Here is a 21,427-nt window from a genome sequence, read left to right on the forward strand (position 1 = left end):
TAGTGTCCCAATTCTCCTTCTATCCATCCTGAATAGTAGAATTCATATTGATCACCCAAATCTTAGTATGTCTAAAGTTTCCTAAATGTTTCTATAAATTATCTTTAACTACTATTGGAACTCACATAAGTCAACGAGTGATGGAGAAAAAGTTAAATACAAGAATAAATCAAGGGAATGACCCACTAAATTACACAGCTTGAATTATATAAGGGATAATGAGTAACTAGGTAACTAGGCAACCGTTCACTTCCGGTTTGTAACGCGTTAGTGTTTACAAATACTTCACACTCAAAATGATGTAACTCCTTCGATTAAAAGAGTGCGTACTTTGCGTGTGAATATAATATATACTGTACAATATAATAAGTACGTTGTGTAAATAGGAGAAAAAAGACCAAGCATACATTTCCCATCATTCATTCAGACCGGAAACAGGAAGCGTAAAAAGCCGGAAGCCGTCGGACATTTGACATGGTAAGAAAACAAAAACTCAATGCTTATTATTTTGTTTTGTTTACGCTTATTTACTTACATGTTATTATGGAGGTTTAAAGGACGTTGCGTGTATTTATTATCTATATAAATAAATATATATGTGTATTGTTAAAGGTTTAATTCAATCCCGTCGTTGCTAGTTAGCTTTCATGCTAATCCCGTTAGCATGTTTAACAACAACCGAGTTGCGTTTGTTGTGTTTACGTCTTTACAGCGGTAACAGTTACAATTACAATGAAATACAAACAAACATTTTGGGACCAATTGAAGATCCCAGCACGTCGTTATGGACGTCGTAAAGTGTAATAAAAACATCTTAATTACTTCATCTAAATGTCTTTTTAAATAATACGTACATACATACATACATACATACATACATATATATATATATATATATATATATATATATATATATATAATGTGTGTGTGTGTGTGTGTGTGTGTGAGTGACAACATATAAATAATATATTGTCACTTTATATAGTGAATTCTCTGTGCTACAGTTGTTCACTTCCAGCAAAACACTGTAGTTAACGAGTAGTTTATAAGTAAGTGTAAACACAAGACTAAAGCCAGTACAAGACCAGTAATGTGCTTTAATCACTAAAATAATAGTAAACTTCAGCAGTCAGAAAGGGACGTAGTTTGTGGTATCGCACATATGGTACAATCAATTATTAATGCATTCAAGTCAAGAAACTTTTATTGTCATTTCAACCATTTATATCTGATGCAGTACATAGTGAAATGAGACAATGTTTCTCCAGGACCTGGTGCTACATAACACAAAAACAGAGCTATAAGGACTTAGTAAGTTAGTCCTAGATACATAAAGTGCATCTGTGTGACCTGGTACAAACAGTGCAGGACAAGACAAACAGGACAATGCAGGACAGAAGACAGACAGACATAAACACTGCAGGACAAGACAGACAGGACAATGCAGGACAAAAGACAGTGCAGGACAAAACAATTCACAAAAACAGTGACCAGTGTATGTTCAAACAATATTACTTGTGCAGCTATACTGGAATGAACACATTAGTATAATAGCAGAAGCTACATGAGATATTGTGAAGTATTGTACAAAACAGCAATCGACTGAAATGTGAGTCTGCATGTGCAAAGAGCTTTTATTTTAAGCTAATAAAAATATTTTTTATACATTGTATTTGGTTAAAAAGTGACATCGCGTAAATGTGTATATAATGTACAGTATTGCACATGCAGTACAAAAGCAGACAGTCCAGTGTAATAAAAAAACTAAATAAATATAGGGACTGTAATATGTTGTTACTTGTGTAAATTGTTTTACATAAGTAACACACACAATACTAGGATATCACAAAAATGTGTACTATTTTATTTCACATTCAGATACTTAATTTTCCCAACAGGACAATTACATTTACTTTTACGTCATTTGTCAGATGCCTTTATCCAGGGTGACGTACTTAAGCCTCTAGCATTGGATACATAAACACTGGTTCACTAGGTTACAGAGTTAAGATGCCATGAGTCTACACACACATACATTTAACAAACAGGGAAGTAAGTGCTAGTTGAAGTGTTTCATGAAAAAGTAGGTCTTCAACCGACGTTTGAAAATAACCAGTGACTCAGCTGTTCGGACATCTAGTGGAAGTTCATTTCATCACCTCGGTGCCAGAACAGAAAAGAGTCTTGTTGTATACTTACTGTACCTTTTACCCTGAGAGATGGTGGAACCAGTCGAGCAGTGCTGTTAGATTAATGTGCTGGCAATTAAGTACAGTATTCTTATCCATATAATCGAATGAATAATAATTTAAAAAATAATCTAAAAACAAAAAGCAGCAATCAGACATCAGTACATCGAAATCATCTTGCCAGTAACCAGTGCATAGATCAACAGGTTGTAGCTTGATGGCAGAAGATATAAAGGAATTATAAAGCATATCTAAATGATTAGTTTTACATTAGTTAAGGAGAATTTGTCTGTTACATATAAATACTACTAACTAATGACTCAAAGTTTGTGCAAACATCCAGGCATTTATGGGTAAAACTCTGGTTGTAACATAGTACTAATAAACTGACTTTTGACTTTTGTCTGTTGAAAAGGCAACCGTAGCAGATCAAGCTGTGGGTTTGGGCCTCGTCGGCTTCAGTCTCTTACTGTTCACATACTACACCGTATGGGTTATAGTCTTGGTAAGTAACATAAATATTTACACAGTAAAATGGCTATTAAAATAAAAAGCACATTTGCTTTCGAAAGGGCTTTTTATGTTTGGCTTTTTGTTGTTGTTTTAGTTGCACATCCTTTCTCCTTAATTGACTTCGACAATATAATACAGAGAGAAGGTTTTATAGAAATAAAAGATTTTATAGAAATAAATGAATAATCCCAGAGGTTCTTTGTCTCCAAGTCTCCCAAGGGATAGTGTTTGTTTGTTTATTTATTTATTAACTACTTGATATCCTTACTTTGTGGCATTATTTAAACTTTAACCACTAAAACTGAAGGTCCAAATATACTGCACAGATATTCTAACATAATACCGAAGGAACTGCATGCACATGAGACTTTATTTGATGAGTGATCACATGACCGTGTATTATCCCAAATAACAATCCTTGCATGCTGCACTCTCTGCTGATTAATAGCAGAAATAGTACACGGTCTGCATTGTACATTCGGGAAGAATAAAACATGCAAGGATTGTTGTCCAACCTTACATACATTTTTATGCAAACACCAGAGCGTAAATGATCGAGGAATGCGTTCTGTTTTCTTTTCAGCCATTTGTCGACAGCAATCATGTGATCCACGGTTATTTCCTTCCTCGAGAGTATTCTGTCATTCTTCCTGGCATAGCAGCATTGATACTCTTACTCTGCGTTGGTAAGTTTAGCAAACAGACGCTCCGTCCCAAATCGCATACTTGTACACTATTCTATAAGTAGGTGTAAGTAGTGTCTTCATATTATAATCCCAACATTAAGAAGTGCACTTCAGGTACATGGATGGGTCACTTATTTAACCAGAAATAACAAAGTATAGAATGTTGGACACTTTGTGCACTCAACGCACACTTTTTTACATAATGGAGGAGGAGTGCGGCTAACAGACACCGACACTGGTTAAGAGAAATGTTCGAGATGGCCGACGACACTCTGGTGGACAGACATCTTACAGATATCTTTTAAATTAAGTCAATGTTTTTAAGCTTTTTACTTTACCGTATTCTGTTAAAGTCAGCAGTGTCGCATAATGTGCGTTTGACATCATTTGGTGTTTCATTTCAGACTAAATTAAATTAATTAATACATTAGACAGAAGAGTACAAATGTGCATAGCTTGTAGGGTTTTTTTTTTTAATAAAAAGAAAATTTCTATAATAGTGAAACAGCATTTTTCTTACTTGATACACATTTCTTGCAATACAACTAACTGTGGTAAAACACAAAACAAAAAATTCTACCATCTTTTTTCAGGTACCTTCATCGGAATAGTAACATGGAAGAATCGTAAACCAAAGAAAGTCGAGTAGGACTCAGTCGCTGTCATTCAGCTGCCTCAAAAAGAAGGATGTGATGAGAACTGGATACCAGTTCCTGTGCTAAAGTCTCTTTAGTGTGAAACTGTTCTCTGAAGCTTCCTGGCTTTTTATGTAGCATAGAGGAAATGACTAATGAGTGTAAAGGAGCCTGTTATAGACCACAAACATTAAAAATGTTTACTCATTACTGTGTATGTGGAAATTTCATTCCACTTCAAATGGAAATGACTCCATCTGCGGGTAAACTGTGCACAATTTTTAAAATGTTCAATAACCACTAAAACATTACTGTTATGCATTTTGCCAGCCTGTTAGATTGTAAATAGACGTAAATGTGTGCTAGTAAAATATAAAAAGGCTCAACATGCTCGGTACTGATTGATGAGATGTTAATAAGACAGTCCACACACAGCATTTTTTTGTACACACTGTAATAAATAATTATTACATTTATATTTGCATCATGTCATACCTTTCTTAGTGATTTCTGTTTAAGAGCTTATGTTAAAATGATGATGGTGGCTCAGTGAATTCCATACTGAGCTAAGGATTATAAGGATGCCAATGTTGTTATATTATTAAGCTGCCAGTTATTAGGAATGTCCAGTTTATACCAGTACTAACAGTTGCTTGACAGAGATACTGCAGTGCTAGCATAGGTCAAGTCATGTCAAGTCAAGAAGCTTTCATTGTTATTTCAACCATATATAGTTGATGCAGTACACAGTGAAATGAGGCAATGGTTCTCCAGGACCAGGGTGCTACATAAATCAAAGACAGAGCTATAATGACTTAGTAATTTATTCCTAGTCACATAAAGTGCATCTGTGCAAACAGTGCAGGACAAAAGACAGTGCAAACGAAAAATACAAGACAATACAGAAAAACAGCAACAAGTGAAAATACTGTAAGTTCAAACAATATTGGAATGAACACATTAGTATTATAGCAGCAGTTGCATGAGATATCGTAAAGTACTGTGCAAAACAGCAAAGGACTGAAATGTGAGACTGCATGTGCAGAGAGCAAAAAACAGTGTGCAAAACAGCATGTAAACAGTTTGATGGATGTATATTGGAAGAGTGTGTATTTGGTATAGGTCTTTGCAGTCCATACAGTTGATTGTGCATGTGTGTGGTGTGTGTGAGTTGTGCTTGGTACAGTTCAGTTCAGTTATTGAGGAGTCTAATGGCTTGTGGAAAGAAACTTACACAGTCTGGTCGTTTTTCTAGACAGAAGGGTGAAGTGTGTGGGTTGTGTGTGAGAGGTGATTGGGGTCATCCACAGTGCTGTTGGCCTTGCAGATACAGTGTAGTGTGTAAATATCCATGATAGAGGGAAGAGAGACCACAATGATCTCCGCTGTCCTGACTATCCGCTGCAGGCACTTGTGATCCAGGACGGTGCAGTTCCCAAACCAGGCAGTGATGCAGCTGCTCAGGTTGTTCTCAATGGTCCCTCTGTAGAACATAGTCAGGATGGGGGGAGAAAGATGTGCTTTCCTCAGCCTTTGTAAGAAGTAGAGCTGTAGGTCATGCTGATATGGTTATTGAGGGGTTTTTAAATGCTGTGTACACTTACTGGCCATTCAGAAGTCTACAATGCAGTTTATCAGTAAAAGTCCCTTCATTAGCGTGGTCCACTTTCACTAGCTGACAAGTTAAAATGATTGTACAAGGGTACAGCTCTACTAATATGTATTCTAATATTCTGGGATGCTGTCAAAAAAAGATAAGAAAAGATTTCTCAAACAACCAGTAGGTCTGTTTACTCCTTTAATGCAGTGCATGCAATGAATCACTTGAGTACTTGGACTAACAGAATGACTCAAATCGGTTCAATAATGTCATTTACTTTTTTTTCTTTTTTTTTTTTAAAAACAAACTTTGATTGTTGGAGTTAATACATTTTTATTAAAGAATGAGCGCATAAAAATAATTATAAAGCATTACTGTGATAAGTGCACGAGAGCACAGCCTTGTGGGTGGAGATTTCACTGGTCGATTCCAGAAATATTGAAATCGACTCAGACTCACGCTACAGGAGTGAAGCATCAAAGGAGTCGTTTTAAAAGAGTCGACACTCAATTCCAAAACTTAAGCAGAAGACAGGAAATATTTTATTGTTACTATTACATAATACAGTACTATTAAATTTAAAATACTGTTAATATTGTTGTTTATTTCCTGTTTTTGAAATGAGAACGTAAACGGTTATTTTAACGGTTTCAAATGCGTTTTCGTGATGGTTAACAACACATAAAGCGCAGTCGATTATATACGAGTGAAACCCCATGTATTGCGCAGTAATTACGCTTTACTGATGTTCATAAAACGCCAACGAAGTCACTACGATCCCGCACTTAACATCAAACGCATACCTTAGGTTCGTTTAATCACAAATCATTGGCTGCTTGTTGCTATGGTGAGGAGCACGTTTAACCAATAGGAATCGTGCATTTTCCCCCTTCTGAAACCTATTAGCCTGGATGCTATTCTTTTAAATATAATATCAAACCATTTAACTGTGAAGTAATAACAATTAATTGCATGTAAAGGTTTTTTTTTAACAGGCGAAGTAGATCTGTATTTTTGTAACATAAGCTGGTCGTTGTTTTTATTGTATATGTTTATTAAATTATTTTTAGTAGAAATTTAATAGACGGTTCTGTATGGAAGCGTTATCAATATAGCATGATGTCTGGATGTCGAGCAATAAGTGATTAAATCACAGATTTGTGCCACTTTAAAGTTAATCCTTGGCAACGTCGAATTTATTACTCGGTTCGGAGTCGGCTCTACAGAAGAATCGACTCTTTTTAGAGTCGACTCCCAGGCAGAAACACAGCTCTGAGAGATGTGCCAGCTGAGGACAGAAAGAATGTGCTGAAACCGCAGAGTGGACATGAACCAGTCTCTCCATGATGAGTCAAACTGAGGTAACATCTTTTTTATTTTCTTCCTCAAATCTGTTTCCTGTTTAACGGACAGGATTCTTATGAAAAGATCCTTTTATGTTAATGCTGACCTGTATGTTTATTGTGCGCGCGCCTTTGGTCAAGATTCAATAATGGGAAAAAAAAACCAAAACATTAAGCTCTTCTGTATTTTGACAACACTGTCAAGAAAGATAAGGTAGGTTTTTTTCCTTTGAGAAATATTCCAAACCCTAGCAAATAGTCCAGAATGAAAGACAGACTATGGTATAGTTTAGTTAGAGTCCATGTATGTTTTTATGCCAGTGTTCATGTGTGTTTCTCATGACAGGATAAAAAGCTGTTAACAAACACTGAATGTTCATGTCAAGGAGCTGAGTTATCAGATTAAGCCTGCTGCCTCTGAGCATCTGATTCCAATCACTGCAGACAAACAAGCCTCTGTGAGCTGACTATGGACCACTGCTGAAGCTGCATCTCCTCCAAACGCTCAATACTGACACTAAAGACATGCACTGATTCTTTTTTTGTGTATGTGCATATACAATAATTTTATCTATGCTGTGAGAATGGGATCGACACTGACACTGATTCCCAGCCGTGTGGGATGGTCGTAGGCTTTAATACAATTTGTGTGTTTATTATGCAGTTAGAACAGGGTTGTGCTCGGCAGCATCGGTTTCATCTGAGTTCTTTAGGTTTCCTTATACCTTCCAATCACTTGCTTCCAGTTGTAAATGGTTCACAGTGTCTGGTGGATTAGTCTTCCATCTACAGTTGTATTCTTGCCTCATACCTATTATTCCCAGGATAGAAAAGGCTTGGGCACAAACTTGATCAGGATAAACTGTCCCCCCCCTCCCCCCCTATTCTAACAATAACAGTCAGTGACACAGATGCTCGTAGATGAATTATCAGTGAACTGATAATATATCATAATATTTTTAATACTGATCCAGTACTTTGGCCCAGATGCAGGCTTATACATTCACGCATACAGGGACTCGCGTCGACAAACCAACTGGAGATCATTTATTTTCAGGGAGAGCTGGTGAGTTTCAGCAAGTATTACAGACTAGATGTGGGTCCAGAGATGCGACAAAGTTGAAAATAGCTGATCTTTATGCAAATACAGAGCGACTTGGTGCAGTGAATATCGTTGGGAGTGAAAACGGAAGAGCGTGATCCATGCCAAAGAGCACACACTGCCTTTCCTTCATCCTGTATGATATGCTTCTTGTATACAATGCTGATTTTTATTATATATACAAACACTGAATCACCATCCAGAATGATTCATGTTTCATTTTAGTGTCTAAAACTGCTTTGTTTTCAAAATTGGAATGTAAATTGTGCCACCCACTGATAAACATCATCGACTAGAGTGTGTGACAGCAACGTGTGAACACAGTGTTATTCCTCATAAGATGATAGTCTCCTTAATATAATGCCTTGGATCTGATATATTAAAGTGTCCTTTAAACATGATAAAATATCCGAGTATCCATCTCCTAATGTCACAGTGCACAGGTTATGTCACAGTGCTGTTGAAAGAAATTGCCAATTTCATATTAAATTACACAAACTAATATTTTATCGTTTCGATTAAAACACACAATTACAAGGTAATATGTTGTAGTTTCTGTAGTAACAATTACAGATTGGCGATGTTTCTCATAAACAGATTAATAAACAGATGATTAATAAACAAACTGTTCTCATAAACAGATTTGTTTATTTATTTATTTATTTTGGAAGAAGTCTATAGTTTATAGGTAAAGTTTTTCAAAATATTCAGGACACAGAGCTCAGAGTAGTAAGTAATAGTAGTCGTATAATAGTAATAACAAGTTATAGCAAGTCTTAACAATAATTCATAACCAGAACAGGTTCTTTAGTGTTACACACAGAGAGATAAAACATGCATGTCCTTCAATTAATGCAAAATTCTACTATCTGGCACTTATGGTTATAAGAAGATTAAAACTTTTTGGACTTTTCCTTCATAATGATAAAACAATTTGCGACGTTTCATTTTTTTTTCTTTTGAAAAAATAATCGACATCATGGTGGTGATGCTCAGCTCTGTAATACACACGAAGTACAATATTCTCTGCTACATGCAGCTTTTTTTTTAAAAATTGTAGCCTTCTGGGGGAAAACGATTACATTCTAGTTACGTTTTCACTTACTAATGAAACTTAAAATATTGTTTAACGCTTGCTAAAGCCGAATCATTCTTGATGCAGTTACAGACCTCAGAGATACTCCATGTCTTACTGACTAGATAGATGTGACTTATCATTCTGATGACCATAAATATTACAGTTGACCGTTAGGACTGTGGATATCACCCTAGATTATCACCATATGGCCTCCGTCAGAAACTGCACTCCTGCCACACACCATACACTTTAGACAGGAAGCTGTCTAAAATGTCTTGAAACTTTCCATCGAGATGGAAAACACTAAATAAAGTCAACAACTATTACTAACCACTAGAAACCAACATAAACCACTAATGGTCTCTGTGAATGCTTGAGCAGGGTATTATTCAGGTCATTAGTGGAGAACACAGGGTGCGCCTGAAGTGAAAACACACTCCATTCTTTACCACTTGTCTTGTTGTCAAGGAGACGGGCAGCGACAGATCTGTCATGTTCTGTTAGGATTCACACAAGCTACGTGTGAGAGGATCACACATGGATCTTGTAGCATCGCTTCAGAGTGGGAATTCATTGCAGCTGAAAATAAATAATCTACAGCATTTCGCAGACACCCTTATCCAGAGAGACTTTATACAATCCTTTATACAGCTGAGGGTTAAGGGCCGTGATCAGGGGCCCAGCAGTGGGATCTGGGATTCGAACTCATGACCTTCTGATCAGTAGTCCGACACCTTAACCACTAGGCGACCACATCCCTATACAGTATGTAGCTATATATGTATGGGAAAGAAAAAGAGGAGTTATTAATAGTAGACAGTGAACACATAAGATATTATGAAACAGCTAGATATAATAAGAATAATATGCAAGAGTTTCATGTCTACAGCAATGCAAACAGTTATATAACAACAGAGAGAAAAAGGCTGGTATTTGTCACATATAACATACACTCTTAGAAATAAAAGTACCTTGTTGCTGGTGTGGTGAAATTCTATTATAACTACACTATACATTTAGACTTTGAGGAACTGTGTTTAAAGTAGGTTTATTCTTAATCTTTATTCATAAAGATGGTTCAACGTACAGCACACGCACATGCCCTCTGGTAAAAGTTACATTCTAAAGGTACTAAAGGTACTGCCGGAGCCACCACAAGGAAAATTACAGACGGTTGCCTTAATTTCTGAGAATGAACAATGGCCTCTCTAAGCTTTGACGTCTCTTTTTACTGTTCTGCAACATTAGACTTGTCGTGTACAGAACAACGATCATATTTTTGATCACTCACACACATACGTTTCAGGATTATCACGAACCAGTTAATCAGGAAATTGACACTAGGCAGCTCTTGTTATTTGTCTGTAATAGTAATAGTGTTTTATTTTGCACGTGGACTCCTATTCGCAGCAGATGGAGATGGCAGGGCCGAGCAGCAGCAGCACACGGATGATGAAGAGGAAGGGCTGGGGAGGCCTGCGACAGCGCTGGAAGCTCTTGGGTGTGTTCGAAATCGACCCACAGCATGAGTTCTACCTGCTCACCTGCATGATGAAGGAGGGACTGGCTGCTGCTGTACAGAACACCATCGACAACCCAATACCGGTGAGTAATAAGAAAAGCACAGAACAAACAGCAAACAACAAAAGTTGAACTTCTATATTTCTGTCCAAATACAACTTTACATGGATCCTCTAAACCGCTAGAAGATAAATGGCAGTGAATATCAATAAGAGCCCTTTACACAATTTCTGTGTATGCAAAATGTGCTATTTAAACATTAGCTGTTAACGGTTAATGCTGCAGCTGTTTAAATTTTAAAGCCTTTCAGATTAATAGTTGACCGCACGTGCTTTTAACCCTCCACCTGAAGAAAGCATTCAACATGAGCGCTTTGTTTTTCAAATAAAAAATACCTTTAAACTGTGTGGAAAAATAGGGCTCATTTTTAGTATATCAGACTAATCTATGTAAAAATCAGGACCAATTACAGAGAATTATAAATATAGACTTTTTATATTACCAAAAAACTACAAACTGAAATTTAGCAGATAATGGCTATAATGTAAAAAAATAAAAAATATATAAATGTATACGTACATATATAGCATTAGTATTATTATAATAATAATTATTATTATTAATTATACAACTATTAACTATTAATTATATATAATATATAATATCTATTAATACATAATCAGCAACTATTATGTTGTGAACAGAATTACTGAGACCTCTTTTCTCTTCTGCAATTTTAAAATCATGGCTTATGAATCAGTAACTAGACTGAAACTATTAGTAAAAGATTTTCTGGAGTCCGGACCACTCGCCTGTCCTGATCTTAAATACTACAGACAGTATTTAAGACTCATTGTATTCAAACATTGTGTTTATAAATAATTATGGTGTTGAATAAGTCCCAGAGAGAAGCGTGTTTAGGTTTTGGTCCCATAGTGACCATGTGTTTACGAATATGATCTTACTATCCAGTGTGCTGTATTGTTTTGGGTGCTCACGGTGCCGATCCCCCTGAGAAAGAAGAAGAGAACATCACAGTCCTGCTGACACAAACACAATTGTGAAGCATGTGTAGGAGAGGGGTGGAGGGATACCACAATGCCCCAGTCTCCACTGTACATAGCAATAGGTGGAAAACAATACAGTGAAGTCTTTTTGTTAAAGGAATACTCTAGCTTTGTTTACCCTAATCTCTATTTACTATCATTGTCTTTCTGTCTAAGTACAATGTCAAGTGGGCTTTAGGTTTAACAGACCGAGCAGAGCGACAGTTCCTCTCGAGCATGTTCGTTTATCTTTAGTTATTTGGGCACATTATCCATATACAAATGGATTTAATTTAATCTGGAACATCAATACATAACATAGTCATCGTGTACTATCTTAAGCAGAGACGACTAGGAGTTATTCGCTTATTAAAACTATTTTGTTAACGAATTATTGGCAGCAGTCTCAGTTCTTCTCATGTGGGATGGATTCCTTGCATCGAGACCGCAGTCTGTGTTGACATAATTGCATCACAATGATTCATCAGCTGCGCATTTAATGCTGCAAATCTCCCACATCCCAGCGGTGCTGGTGACTAGGGAGTACACCGATCTCATAGGGTGCGGCTCAATCAGATGTCTCCCAGGGCGCTGAAACTTTTCTAACTTAAACCTCGGTAGCTGTGCTAGATCAGTATTTAAGGTGTTCGACTACTGACTGGATGGTTGTGAGGTCAAATCCCAGCACTGTTCTGAGCAAGATCTTTAATCTTCATCAGCTCAGTTGTAAAAACGAGATAAAGAAATAAATTCCCAATATTCACCACAAAAAATGGAAATGCTGTCATACTTTCTGAAGCCTCTCAGATTGAAAAAACATCTTAGCCAACATCATCTAAAAATGTAGTTATTATGTTTTCACACATACACACACACACACACATACACATAAACACACACACACACACACACATACACATAAACACACACACATGCACATAAACACACACACACATACACATAAACACTCACACATACACATAAACACACACACACAAACGCACACACATACACACATACACATAAACACACACACACACACATACACATAAACACACACAAACATACACATACACACACATTGACATAAACACACACACATAGACATAAACACACACACATACACATAAACACACACAAACACACATACACATAAACACACACAAACACACATACACATAAACACACAAACACACACATACACATAAACACACACATACACATACACACACATACACACAAACACATACACACACATACACATAAACACACACACATACACACACACATACACACACACATACACATAAACACACACACATACACATAAACACACACAAACACACACACACATATAAACACACACAAACACACACATACACGTAAACACACACAAACACACACACATAAACACACACACACAAACACACACACATAAACACACACACACACACACACATAAACACACACACAAACACACATACACACATACACATAAACACACACACACACACACACAAACACACACACACACACACACACATAAACACACATACACACATACACAAACACACACAAACACACACACACATATAAACACACACAAACACACACATACACGTAAACACACACACACACACACACACACACACACACACACACACACACACACACAAACACACACACACACACATAAACACACATACACACATACACATAAACACACATACACACACGCACACATACACATAAACACATATACACACATACACATAAACACACATACACACACGCACACATACACATAAACACACACATACACATAAACACACACAAACACACATACACATAAACATAAACACACACAAGCACACACACATACACGTAAACACACACAAACACACACATACACGTAAACACACACAAATACACACACACACACACACATACACATAAACACACACAAACACACACACATACACGTAAACACACACAAACACACACACACATACACGTAAAAACACACATATACACGTAAACACACACAAACACACATACATACACACAAACATACACGTAAACACACACATACACACAAACATACACGTAAACACACACAAACACACACACATACCCGTAAACACACAAGTGTGTTTCACCAAGTGAAGGTCACCTGTAGTCTAAAATGATAGACACAGACTTCACAGTGAACACTGAGTCATAGAGGATATCAGGAAAATCAATCTTATCTATAAAAAGTGTACAGCAAAAATCTGAAAGGACATGAGAGGAGAGAGTAAAACCCAAACCAAAACAAACATGAGCATATGGGGACTATAAACCTACTTATCACCTCTTCCCTACTTATCACCTCCACCTCTTCCTAGTAACTGAAAGAAGCTACATTAATTTTATATTCTCATAAGACTCACCTTCATGAAGCTCCTTCTGTAAAATCCAAAGCCAGCCATCATGTCAGACAACAGAAAAAAAAGGATCAACACACTAATCACGATGAAACAATCTACCTGCAAGTTTTCTGCAATATAAATGTGTGTGTATTTTTTATGCAATCCCAGACCAACCTAAACACATCCAAGTTTAACCCAGACAAAAGGTGTGTATTTGTTTAGATACAGCGGGCAGTAATATCGAATCGCTTCTTTTCTTTTTAATCTTTTAACTTGTCGCTCATCATCTATCTTTAACATGAATAAAAACGTCCATTAACAATCAAATTATTAACAGTGAATTTGGGGAAAATATATTTTCTGTTCTCTTTGCAGTAATAATCGATGATGCTGTGGAAAGTGGTTCAGAAATAATATACCAGCTCAAAACCATTAGAATTATGTTTTATTTATTTATTTATTTATTTTATCTTTTCTTTTTCAGAATGAACTCTCTGAAGATGATTACCGACTCGAGGTGACCCAAATCCATAAGGTACATATAAATCAAATGATCCAGAATGATGTGTAGAAGTGAAGAGTCAGTAAAAGTGTCAATTACCTAATGTATGTGTGTTATTTTGCCTTTATTTTGCCTATATATCTACTAAACCCTTACAATAGTGTTGCTTCCTTGTTCATTTTGAATATATACAGTATCTTTACTACATAATGGTAAATGTAGTGAATGTTTAGCTGCTAGAGAAACAGGACGTATCAAACTGTGAGTTAAAACAGAATGTCCTTCATCAGATGAGCTAGAAATTAGCTTCAGGGGCTGTATGAGGTAATCATGAACGGCTGATGATGTTATATATGGCGTTGGAATATCTACAACTTTCACCATCGACAGCACTAATCTTATACAGCTGATGGAGGACCTGTGTTTAAAAAAAAACGTCCTGGTCGTCTGGAAACGATTGTGTACTTTGCATAACATTTACTACGTCTCATACGATTAGTGAAGTCCGCTACGACTACTTTCTGCAGTGGCAGACAGTAACAGATTGCCTAGAGAATAACTTACAATATGTCATCGTTTGCTCACGTGAATGGCCGTGTACAGGACTTTAGGATGGAGACGTTTGCAGGGCCGGTGTTTGCCAGCCTGCGGCGCTCTCTGGGGATGACAGAGAAAGAGTATCAGCGTTCTCTGTCCTCTGAAGGCTGCTACCTGCAATTCATCAGCAATTCAAAGAGCAAAGCGGATTTCTTCCTAACGTGAGTCGGTACTAACAGCCTGCAGTTGTGTGTGTGTGTGTGTGTGTGTGTGTGTGTGTGTGTGTGTGTGTGTGTGTGTGTGTGTGTGTGTGTGTCAGGCTTAAACAGTTTGTTCTCTATAGACTGTATAATTATATATTACGCTGTACACTACACATTTTCACTGAACTGAAGTTTCTGGGGTTAGAGCATTTTAATATTAATATTATTAATATTCTGGTGAAATTGTTAATAATTTGTTTATAAATTGAATCAATGAAAAAGTATTTTTATTTCTATTTCCTTGTGATTGAAATCCACCAAAAGAGAATGATTTTTTTTTTCCACTCAGGAACGGCTGTATGTAGTAATACATATATCTCTTTTTTTCTGTTAGTCATGGGGTTCAAATGCTGGTGAACGTCTGGACAAAGCTCTTCCTCTTACATTTTATCTGTCAAGCTTTTACGGGTAACGTTTCATCATATATCACGTGCCTCTTGTTACAGGAATGACAAACGGTTCTTCCTGAAGACGCAGAGCAGAAGGGAAATTCGATTCCTTCTCTCTCATCTTAAGCATTACATGGAGCATCTGGAGAAGTATCCCCACTCTCTCCTGGTTAAGTTTTTAGGTAAGAGGTTCACAAGAGTATTCTGGCATTCGGTGCATTTTCTGCTTAATATTACTGCAGTATAATCGGGTTTTATACTCGCAGGTGTTCATAGCATCAAGATCGACCATCGGAGGAAGGTAGAGAGTCTTTTTTTGTTTTTTGCACTGTTCAATTGTTGCATGGTGATAAATGCTGTACTGTATGTGCAACATCATGAGCAAATCTGTTCCTTTTTGTTTTGCAGTATTTTATAGTGATGCAAAGTGTCTTCTATCCAGATGAAAGAATATGTTCCAGGTAAAGGTTTAATAAAATATGGTGAATTCAAACACCTTATCCATCCAAACATTTGTGATATATTGAAGAAACCATCTCTATCTAAGTCTCCCTTGGCTTTTCTGTATTAATCCCAGCTATAATTTACATGCTTTGCTTTTTTATGCTCTTCAGATGATGCCTTACATTAGATACTGTCTAAGGTCTGTATTAAAGACTCATACAACCTTTCTTAGGCTTCATTAGGCTTCATTACGCTTCATCGGTGCACCAGGATCCAACCGCTGCTGAAAAAAGTACAGTTTATTTAAAGGCCATATGACTTTAGGATGTCAAAGTCAGCCCCACCCTTAGTAAAAACAAACAGGGCCAAATGTTCTCAAACTAAAGCTAATATTCATGTACAGACAGCATTATGTATACACTGTGAGTGTTCCTCCTCTTTAGATATGATATCAAAGGCTGTGAAGTGAGCCGGTGGACGGACCCAGCACCCGAGGGGAGTCAGGTCATCGTTGTTCTCAAGGACCTCAATTTTGAGGGAAAGTTTATTACATTAGGTAATGCTATATTGGTGTGAGTGTAAGTTGACTGATTTTTAACTTGACTACATAAGCAGTAGAAGATCATAAAGGATACCAGTTGCCTCGCACTGATATAATTTACAAACCTATTAATGATATTGACAATAAGGCAGGTTTTTCCAGCCAGTCTGCAATGGCGTTGCATTGCTAAAAATGTCAGTGATACGTTAAGGAACGATTCATATAACAGCGATTTACAGTAATATCAATCTAATCTAATCTAATCTATGATATAATAGTTTAGATTTAATGAATCGTTGGTCATTACGTACGATGCTTAGCACGAATACACCAATAATATTCAAGAACAAACCTACACATTGGCCCAAGTGTGTGAGGCGAGTTTGACACAGTACCTTCTAATGAAAGTATAAGGTTAACTTTCTTAAATAGACAACTCAAAACAAGGCATAAAAAAAAATCTGGTCATAAACAAAAACAAGGCAAAATTCAACTGTGGTAAATGAGAAATACAATCTTTTTCAATGAGGAAAAGATTCGTTTAACATTTCTGGTGGTGCTTGAAGCGAATCATTTAGTCTAAAAGGGGTTCAAGGAAAGACTTTACAGAAAGTATGCCGACTTTTTATAAAGATCCTAGTGTCTTGCGGTAAATTCTGATTAAACACCCTCTCAGAACTGTATGTTTGTATGCTCTTGTGTGTTTATGTGTGTGAGGCAGACCAACAGCGACCCTGGCTGTTGCGTCAGGTGCAAATCGACACGTCTTTCCTCCAGACCCTGAATGTACTGGACTACAGCCTCTTGCTGGCTCATCAGCCGCTGCATCAGGACGAACGCCATCCCAGCCTGTCCTTCGCCACTCTCATCATGCGTACCAAGAAGTGAGGGACTTAAACACATAACCCAGTCTAGGGGTTTAGTCAGAGACATCATTCCTACCGAGATTATGTGGGAAAACAATCCGTATCGCTTTAGAATTGCTCAGCTGTTTTGTCATGTATTTTGTGTTGTGAATGTTTTGGATTTTTAGGTATTGGATTAAATGTGTGTGCTCATTTAAAATGATATAATAATAAAAAAAAAGCTCAAAAAGCAAAAGGTCAAAACACAGATGAATGTTTTTAGTTTGCTGTTTTTGCTGACTCACATCCATGTTCACCTCTGTTTCCAGATCCCTCAGTTTGCTCTCTACAACATTTACATTTACATTTACATCATTTAGCAGACTCCCTTATCTAGAGCGACGTACGAAAGTGCTTAAGTCTCTATCATTCGCCACCCTCAAGGGTGGGTGGCAGGCAGGGTTGTAGCTGAGACATTTCAGCACAGTATCAAATAACCATGCATGTGCTTGCTAGTTACATTACTCATCCTGACATGTCGTTTTCACACTACAGGAGTTTGAAACGGACCGAACTGTTGGAGCTAATCCGAGTGCCACTCGGACAAACTAACCAGATGATGCGTGTGATGTTTCTTTGTGATGTATTGCCCTGACTGACCTTGCTTTTCTGTAATAGGTCAGTGAACACGTGCTCCGGTGCTGCTGTCCCAGGAGTGGTGCCTGAGGACGAGTCAACCATACAAGCCACAGAGCTGGATTCAGAGCCGTCTCTGCGTGGCAGATTCACAGAGACATCTCCGGCTGAATTTGGAGCACAGAACAAGGGTGCTTCAAAGGCTGGATCAGAATCGGCTGAACTGATGGAGTTTCAGACACAGAACCGGCGACTGCTGCCTAACTTCAAAAATCCGATTCACGTAATAGACGGGCCAGAGCAGCGATATTTCATTGGCATCATTGACATCTTTACTGTTTATGGCTTCAAAAAGAGGCTTGAACACCTGTGGAAGAGGCTGAGACATCCTAGACAAAGTTTCTCCACCGTCAGCCCTCCTGCTTACTGTCTCAGACTGTGCCACTGGGTACAGGACCATACCAATTAGACTATGATTTTGGGGAGGGAGGGTATGACTGGAAAATGAAACGATTTGCTGAAAACATGTTGTAGGTACACACAGACGATCATATTAAAGCTAAATAAATAAATAAATAAATAAATAAATAAATAAATAAATAAATAAATAAGAGTGTCTGTGTGTTGGCTAGCATGTAGCCACAATGCAAACATAAGAGCTTACTACTAAAGGGCTTTGGTTAAACAGAACAGGATTACTTTACAGGCACTACAATCCCATCACAAAGACACAACAATATCATATTTAAAAGTTGAGTCTGATTTGCACTTCATAAGATCGTATAGAAAAGTAGAAAGCATTTTTTTTTTGTGCTAACATTGTGGCTACATCTGAAAATCTGCTCGGTAAAAGCGGAATTAGGATACATGGAGGTTTTTTTTGTGGTTAAAATAAACAAAGCTCCAACGAGATCCAGCCGCAGCATCCGTTTTCCAAAGCCGTGCAAATGAGAATACATTATATTACAGATCTGATATGAAGTACAATAAAATAGTAAACATTTCAAGTCGTTTCTGTTTTTTGTTTTATTTATTGATATTTTATTCTAACAGCTGAATATGCAAAATTCGATAGAACTGGATGATCGTCCCGTTCATTCATTCAGTTCGCATATATAGCTTGAAGTGAACAGACCACGCGATATGACTGTGTACCAAAATGATGTTTGAGTCCCCTCACAAACATAAGATCACAGACTGTTATGTAACACAGCTTGGATATTTTTGAACTCGTGTGCTGAAATGTTCTCAAAACTTTAAAAGAAGTAACCATGATAATGCTAACACAGTGCTAGCACTGTTACTTCAGGTATGTGTAGGAATTGTGTTTGCATGCATTTGTGTGTCTGATCACAACTTTCCATTTCGTAGTACGATCGATACAGCTGAGAAGGTCTGTAATTGAAATAAATTTAAAAAAAGCTTTTAACAACAAATCTCAGTTTATTTTATTGCAGTTATCAGACCCGTACAAGTTTAGTGCTTTAACAGCTAAGCTACAAAGAAAGCATTTGGGTTGACTGGAGATGGGCTTTGTGAAAAAAAAAAAAACCTAAAGAATTGAAGAAATAATTCAGGAATAAAACATGACTGTTAGGAACACTTATAGGAAAAATAATCAATGTTGTGGAGGTATGATATTGCCTGATGTGAGGTTGTTTGTGGAGGAGAAATTAACCAATAAGCAATATTATTTTCTTATTTATAAAGCTTTTATTACAGGAATATTGCCATCACTGTTATGGTGTACCGGTTATGACTACCTGTGGCACTCAGGTATATATTCAGTATAAGAGTTCCTGTTCTTGGTTACATTATTTATATTATAACATCTCTATTTAAGTTTGTCGTGTTACAGCGAAACTGGACAGCTCAATAAGTCCTCTTCTCCTAAAGACCTTCCTGTTGCAGGAAACAGATTCTGTTAAAAATGCTGTTCATACTAAATATGAGCTGTTACTATAGACACAATAACAGGAGTGCATTATTATATAAACCTGTGATTTATGTTACAACTGGAACTACTTGCAGAGCAGCTGATACTTAAGATGAAGGACCTGGGTGTTATATTAGACAGCAACTTGTCTTTTGAAATCATATCGTCCATATTACAAAAACAGCCTTCTTCCACCTTAGAAATATTGCCAAGCTGAGAAACAGCCTATCTGTATCTGATGCTGAGAAGCTAGTTCATGCATTCATGACCTCCAGACTGGACTATTGTAATGCATTACAAGGTGGTTGTCCTGCATCTTCAATAAATAGGCTACAGTTAGTCCAAAATGCAGCTGCCAGAGTTCTCACTAGGACAAGAAAGTATGATCATATAACCCCAATCCTATCATCTTTACACTGGCTATCTGTTAAGTTTAGAATTGATTACAAACTGCTGCTAATTACATACTGCTGCTAACTCTAAATGATTTAGCTCCCATGTATCTAACTAGTCTTCTAACACGTTACAATCCTTCACGCTCTGGGATCACAAAACTCAGGACTCCTGGTAGTTCCCAGAATATCAAAGTCTACTAAAAGCGGTAGAGCATTTTTGTATTTAGCTCCCAAACTTTGGAATAGTCTTCCTGATACACTTTCAGGCTCAGACAGACTTTCCCAGTTTAAATGTAGATTAAAACCTCATCACTTTAGTCAGGCGTACACATAATACATCCCATAATCTTGTGCTCTAATACATTTGACCAAATGCACATTATCATCTTGCGTTTGCTAATATTATGAACAGCAGCTACGCTGATTCCTCTCCACTGCTTCTCTTTTTCCACCAATCCCGAGGCATCCAGAAATTGTACCAGCACCGATTGTCTTTCATGTCATAAAGGTTTTGGACCTCCACTGACATGAGGCTGACCATGTGAGGATCCTGAGGCATCTAGATATCTACCAGCTCCAGTTAGACTCTGCGATACTAAAGAGGAGACGCCAACTCCATGTGGTCTTTGAGGACAACAGTCTCCTCATCAGTACACCATTTATCAGACTGTATATTTATAATCACACCCTCCGGTGTCACCCAGATGAGGATGAGGTTCCCCTTTGAGTCTGGTTCCTCTCAAGGTTTCTTCCTTTATCATCGAAGGGAGTTTTTCCTCCCCACAGTCACCTGAATCACCTCAGTCTTGCTCATT

General features: G+C 37.3%; 2 protein-coding genes across 6 annotated transcripts; both read left to right on the forward strand.

Moving 5' to 3' along the window:
- The first annotated feature begins 289 nt into the window (after positions 1-289).
- On the forward strand, positions 290-4,499 carry dpm2 (dolichyl-phosphate mannosyltransferase subunit 2, regulatory). 2 transcript variants are annotated; one of them, XM_027137815.2, is made up of 4 exons: positions 290-477; positions 2,605-2,694; positions 3,286-3,388; positions 3,982-4,499. In XM_027137815.2, exons 1-4 carry the CDS (start codon positions 475-477, stop codon positions 4,035-4,037), a joined length of 252 nt encoding a protein of 83 aa, XP_026993616.2. In that variant the 5' UTR covers positions 290-474; the 3' UTR covers positions 4,038-4,499. The 2 variants fall into 2 exon arrangements, with proteins under 2 accessions (XP_026993616.2, XP_026993615.2); XM_027137814.2 differs by lacking the exon at positions 290-477 and adding an exon at positions 1,427-1,495.
- Positions 4,500-6,628: 2,129 nt separating this feature from the next.
- On the forward strand, positions 6,629-19,284 carry pip5kl1 (phosphatidylinositol-4-phosphate 5-kinase-like 1). Of its 4 annotated transcripts, XM_027137812.2 has the most exons (11): positions 6,630-6,984; positions 7,108-7,180; positions 10,557-10,751; positions 14,609-14,659; positions 15,230-15,384; positions 15,873-15,997; positions 16,082-16,116; positions 16,224-16,276; positions 16,703-16,815; positions 17,522-17,684; positions 18,324-19,284. In XM_027137812.2, exons 3-11 carry the CDS (start codon positions 10,560-10,562, stop codon positions 18,748-18,750), a joined length of 1,314 nt encoding a protein of 437 aa, XP_026993613.1. In that variant the 5' UTR covers positions 6,630-6,984; positions 7,108-7,180; positions 10,557-10,559; the 3' UTR covers positions 18,751-19,284. The 4 variants fall into 4 exon arrangements, with proteins under 4 accessions (XP_026993612.1, XP_026993613.1, XP_026993611.1 ...); XM_027137811.2 differs by lacking the exon at positions 7,108-7,180 and having other exon boundaries at positions 6,629-6,984; positions 10,560-10,751; XM_027137810.2 differs by lacking the exon at positions 7,108-7,180 and having other exon boundaries at positions 6,633-6,984.
- Positions 19,285-21,427: the final 2,143 nt, after the last annotated feature.

Source organism: Tachysurus fulvidraco, chromosome 26 (genome assembly GCF_022655615.1).
Source record: "Tachysurus fulvidraco isolate hzauxx_2018 chromosome 26, HZAU_PFXX_2.0, whole genome shotgun sequence".
NCBI classification, from domain to species: Eukaryota; Metazoa; Chordata; class Actinopteri; order Siluriformes; family Bagridae; genus Tachysurus; species Tachysurus fulvidraco.

What these genes read in the sequence shown, in the direction of transcription:
- dpm2 (XM_027137814.2), top strand. Translation starts at nt 1,442, where the DNA reads ATGCAGGACAAAAGACAGTGCAGGACAAAACAATTCACAAAAACAGTG. An exon ending in TCACAAAAACAGTGACCAGT is followed by an intron (nt 1,496 to 2,604) that starts GTATGTTCAAAC and finishes TCTGTTGAAAAG; the next exon opens with GCAACCGTAGCAGATCAAGC. An exon ending in GATACTCTTACTCTGCGTTG is followed by an intron (nt 3,389 to 3,981) that starts GTAAGTTTAGCA and finishes ATCTTTTTTCAG; the next exon opens with GTACCTTCATCGGAATAGTA.
- pip5kl1 (XM_027137810.2), top strand. An exon ending in TCTCCTGGTTAAGTTTTTAG is followed by an intron (nt 15,998 to 16,081) that starts GTAAGAGGTTCA and finishes TTATACTCGCAG; the next exon opens with GTGTTCATAGCATCAAGATC. An exon ending in GATGAAAGAATATGTTCCAG is followed by an intron (nt 16,277 to 16,702) that starts GTAAAGGTTTAA and finishes CCTCCTCTTTAG; the next exon opens with ATATGATATCAAAGGCTGTG.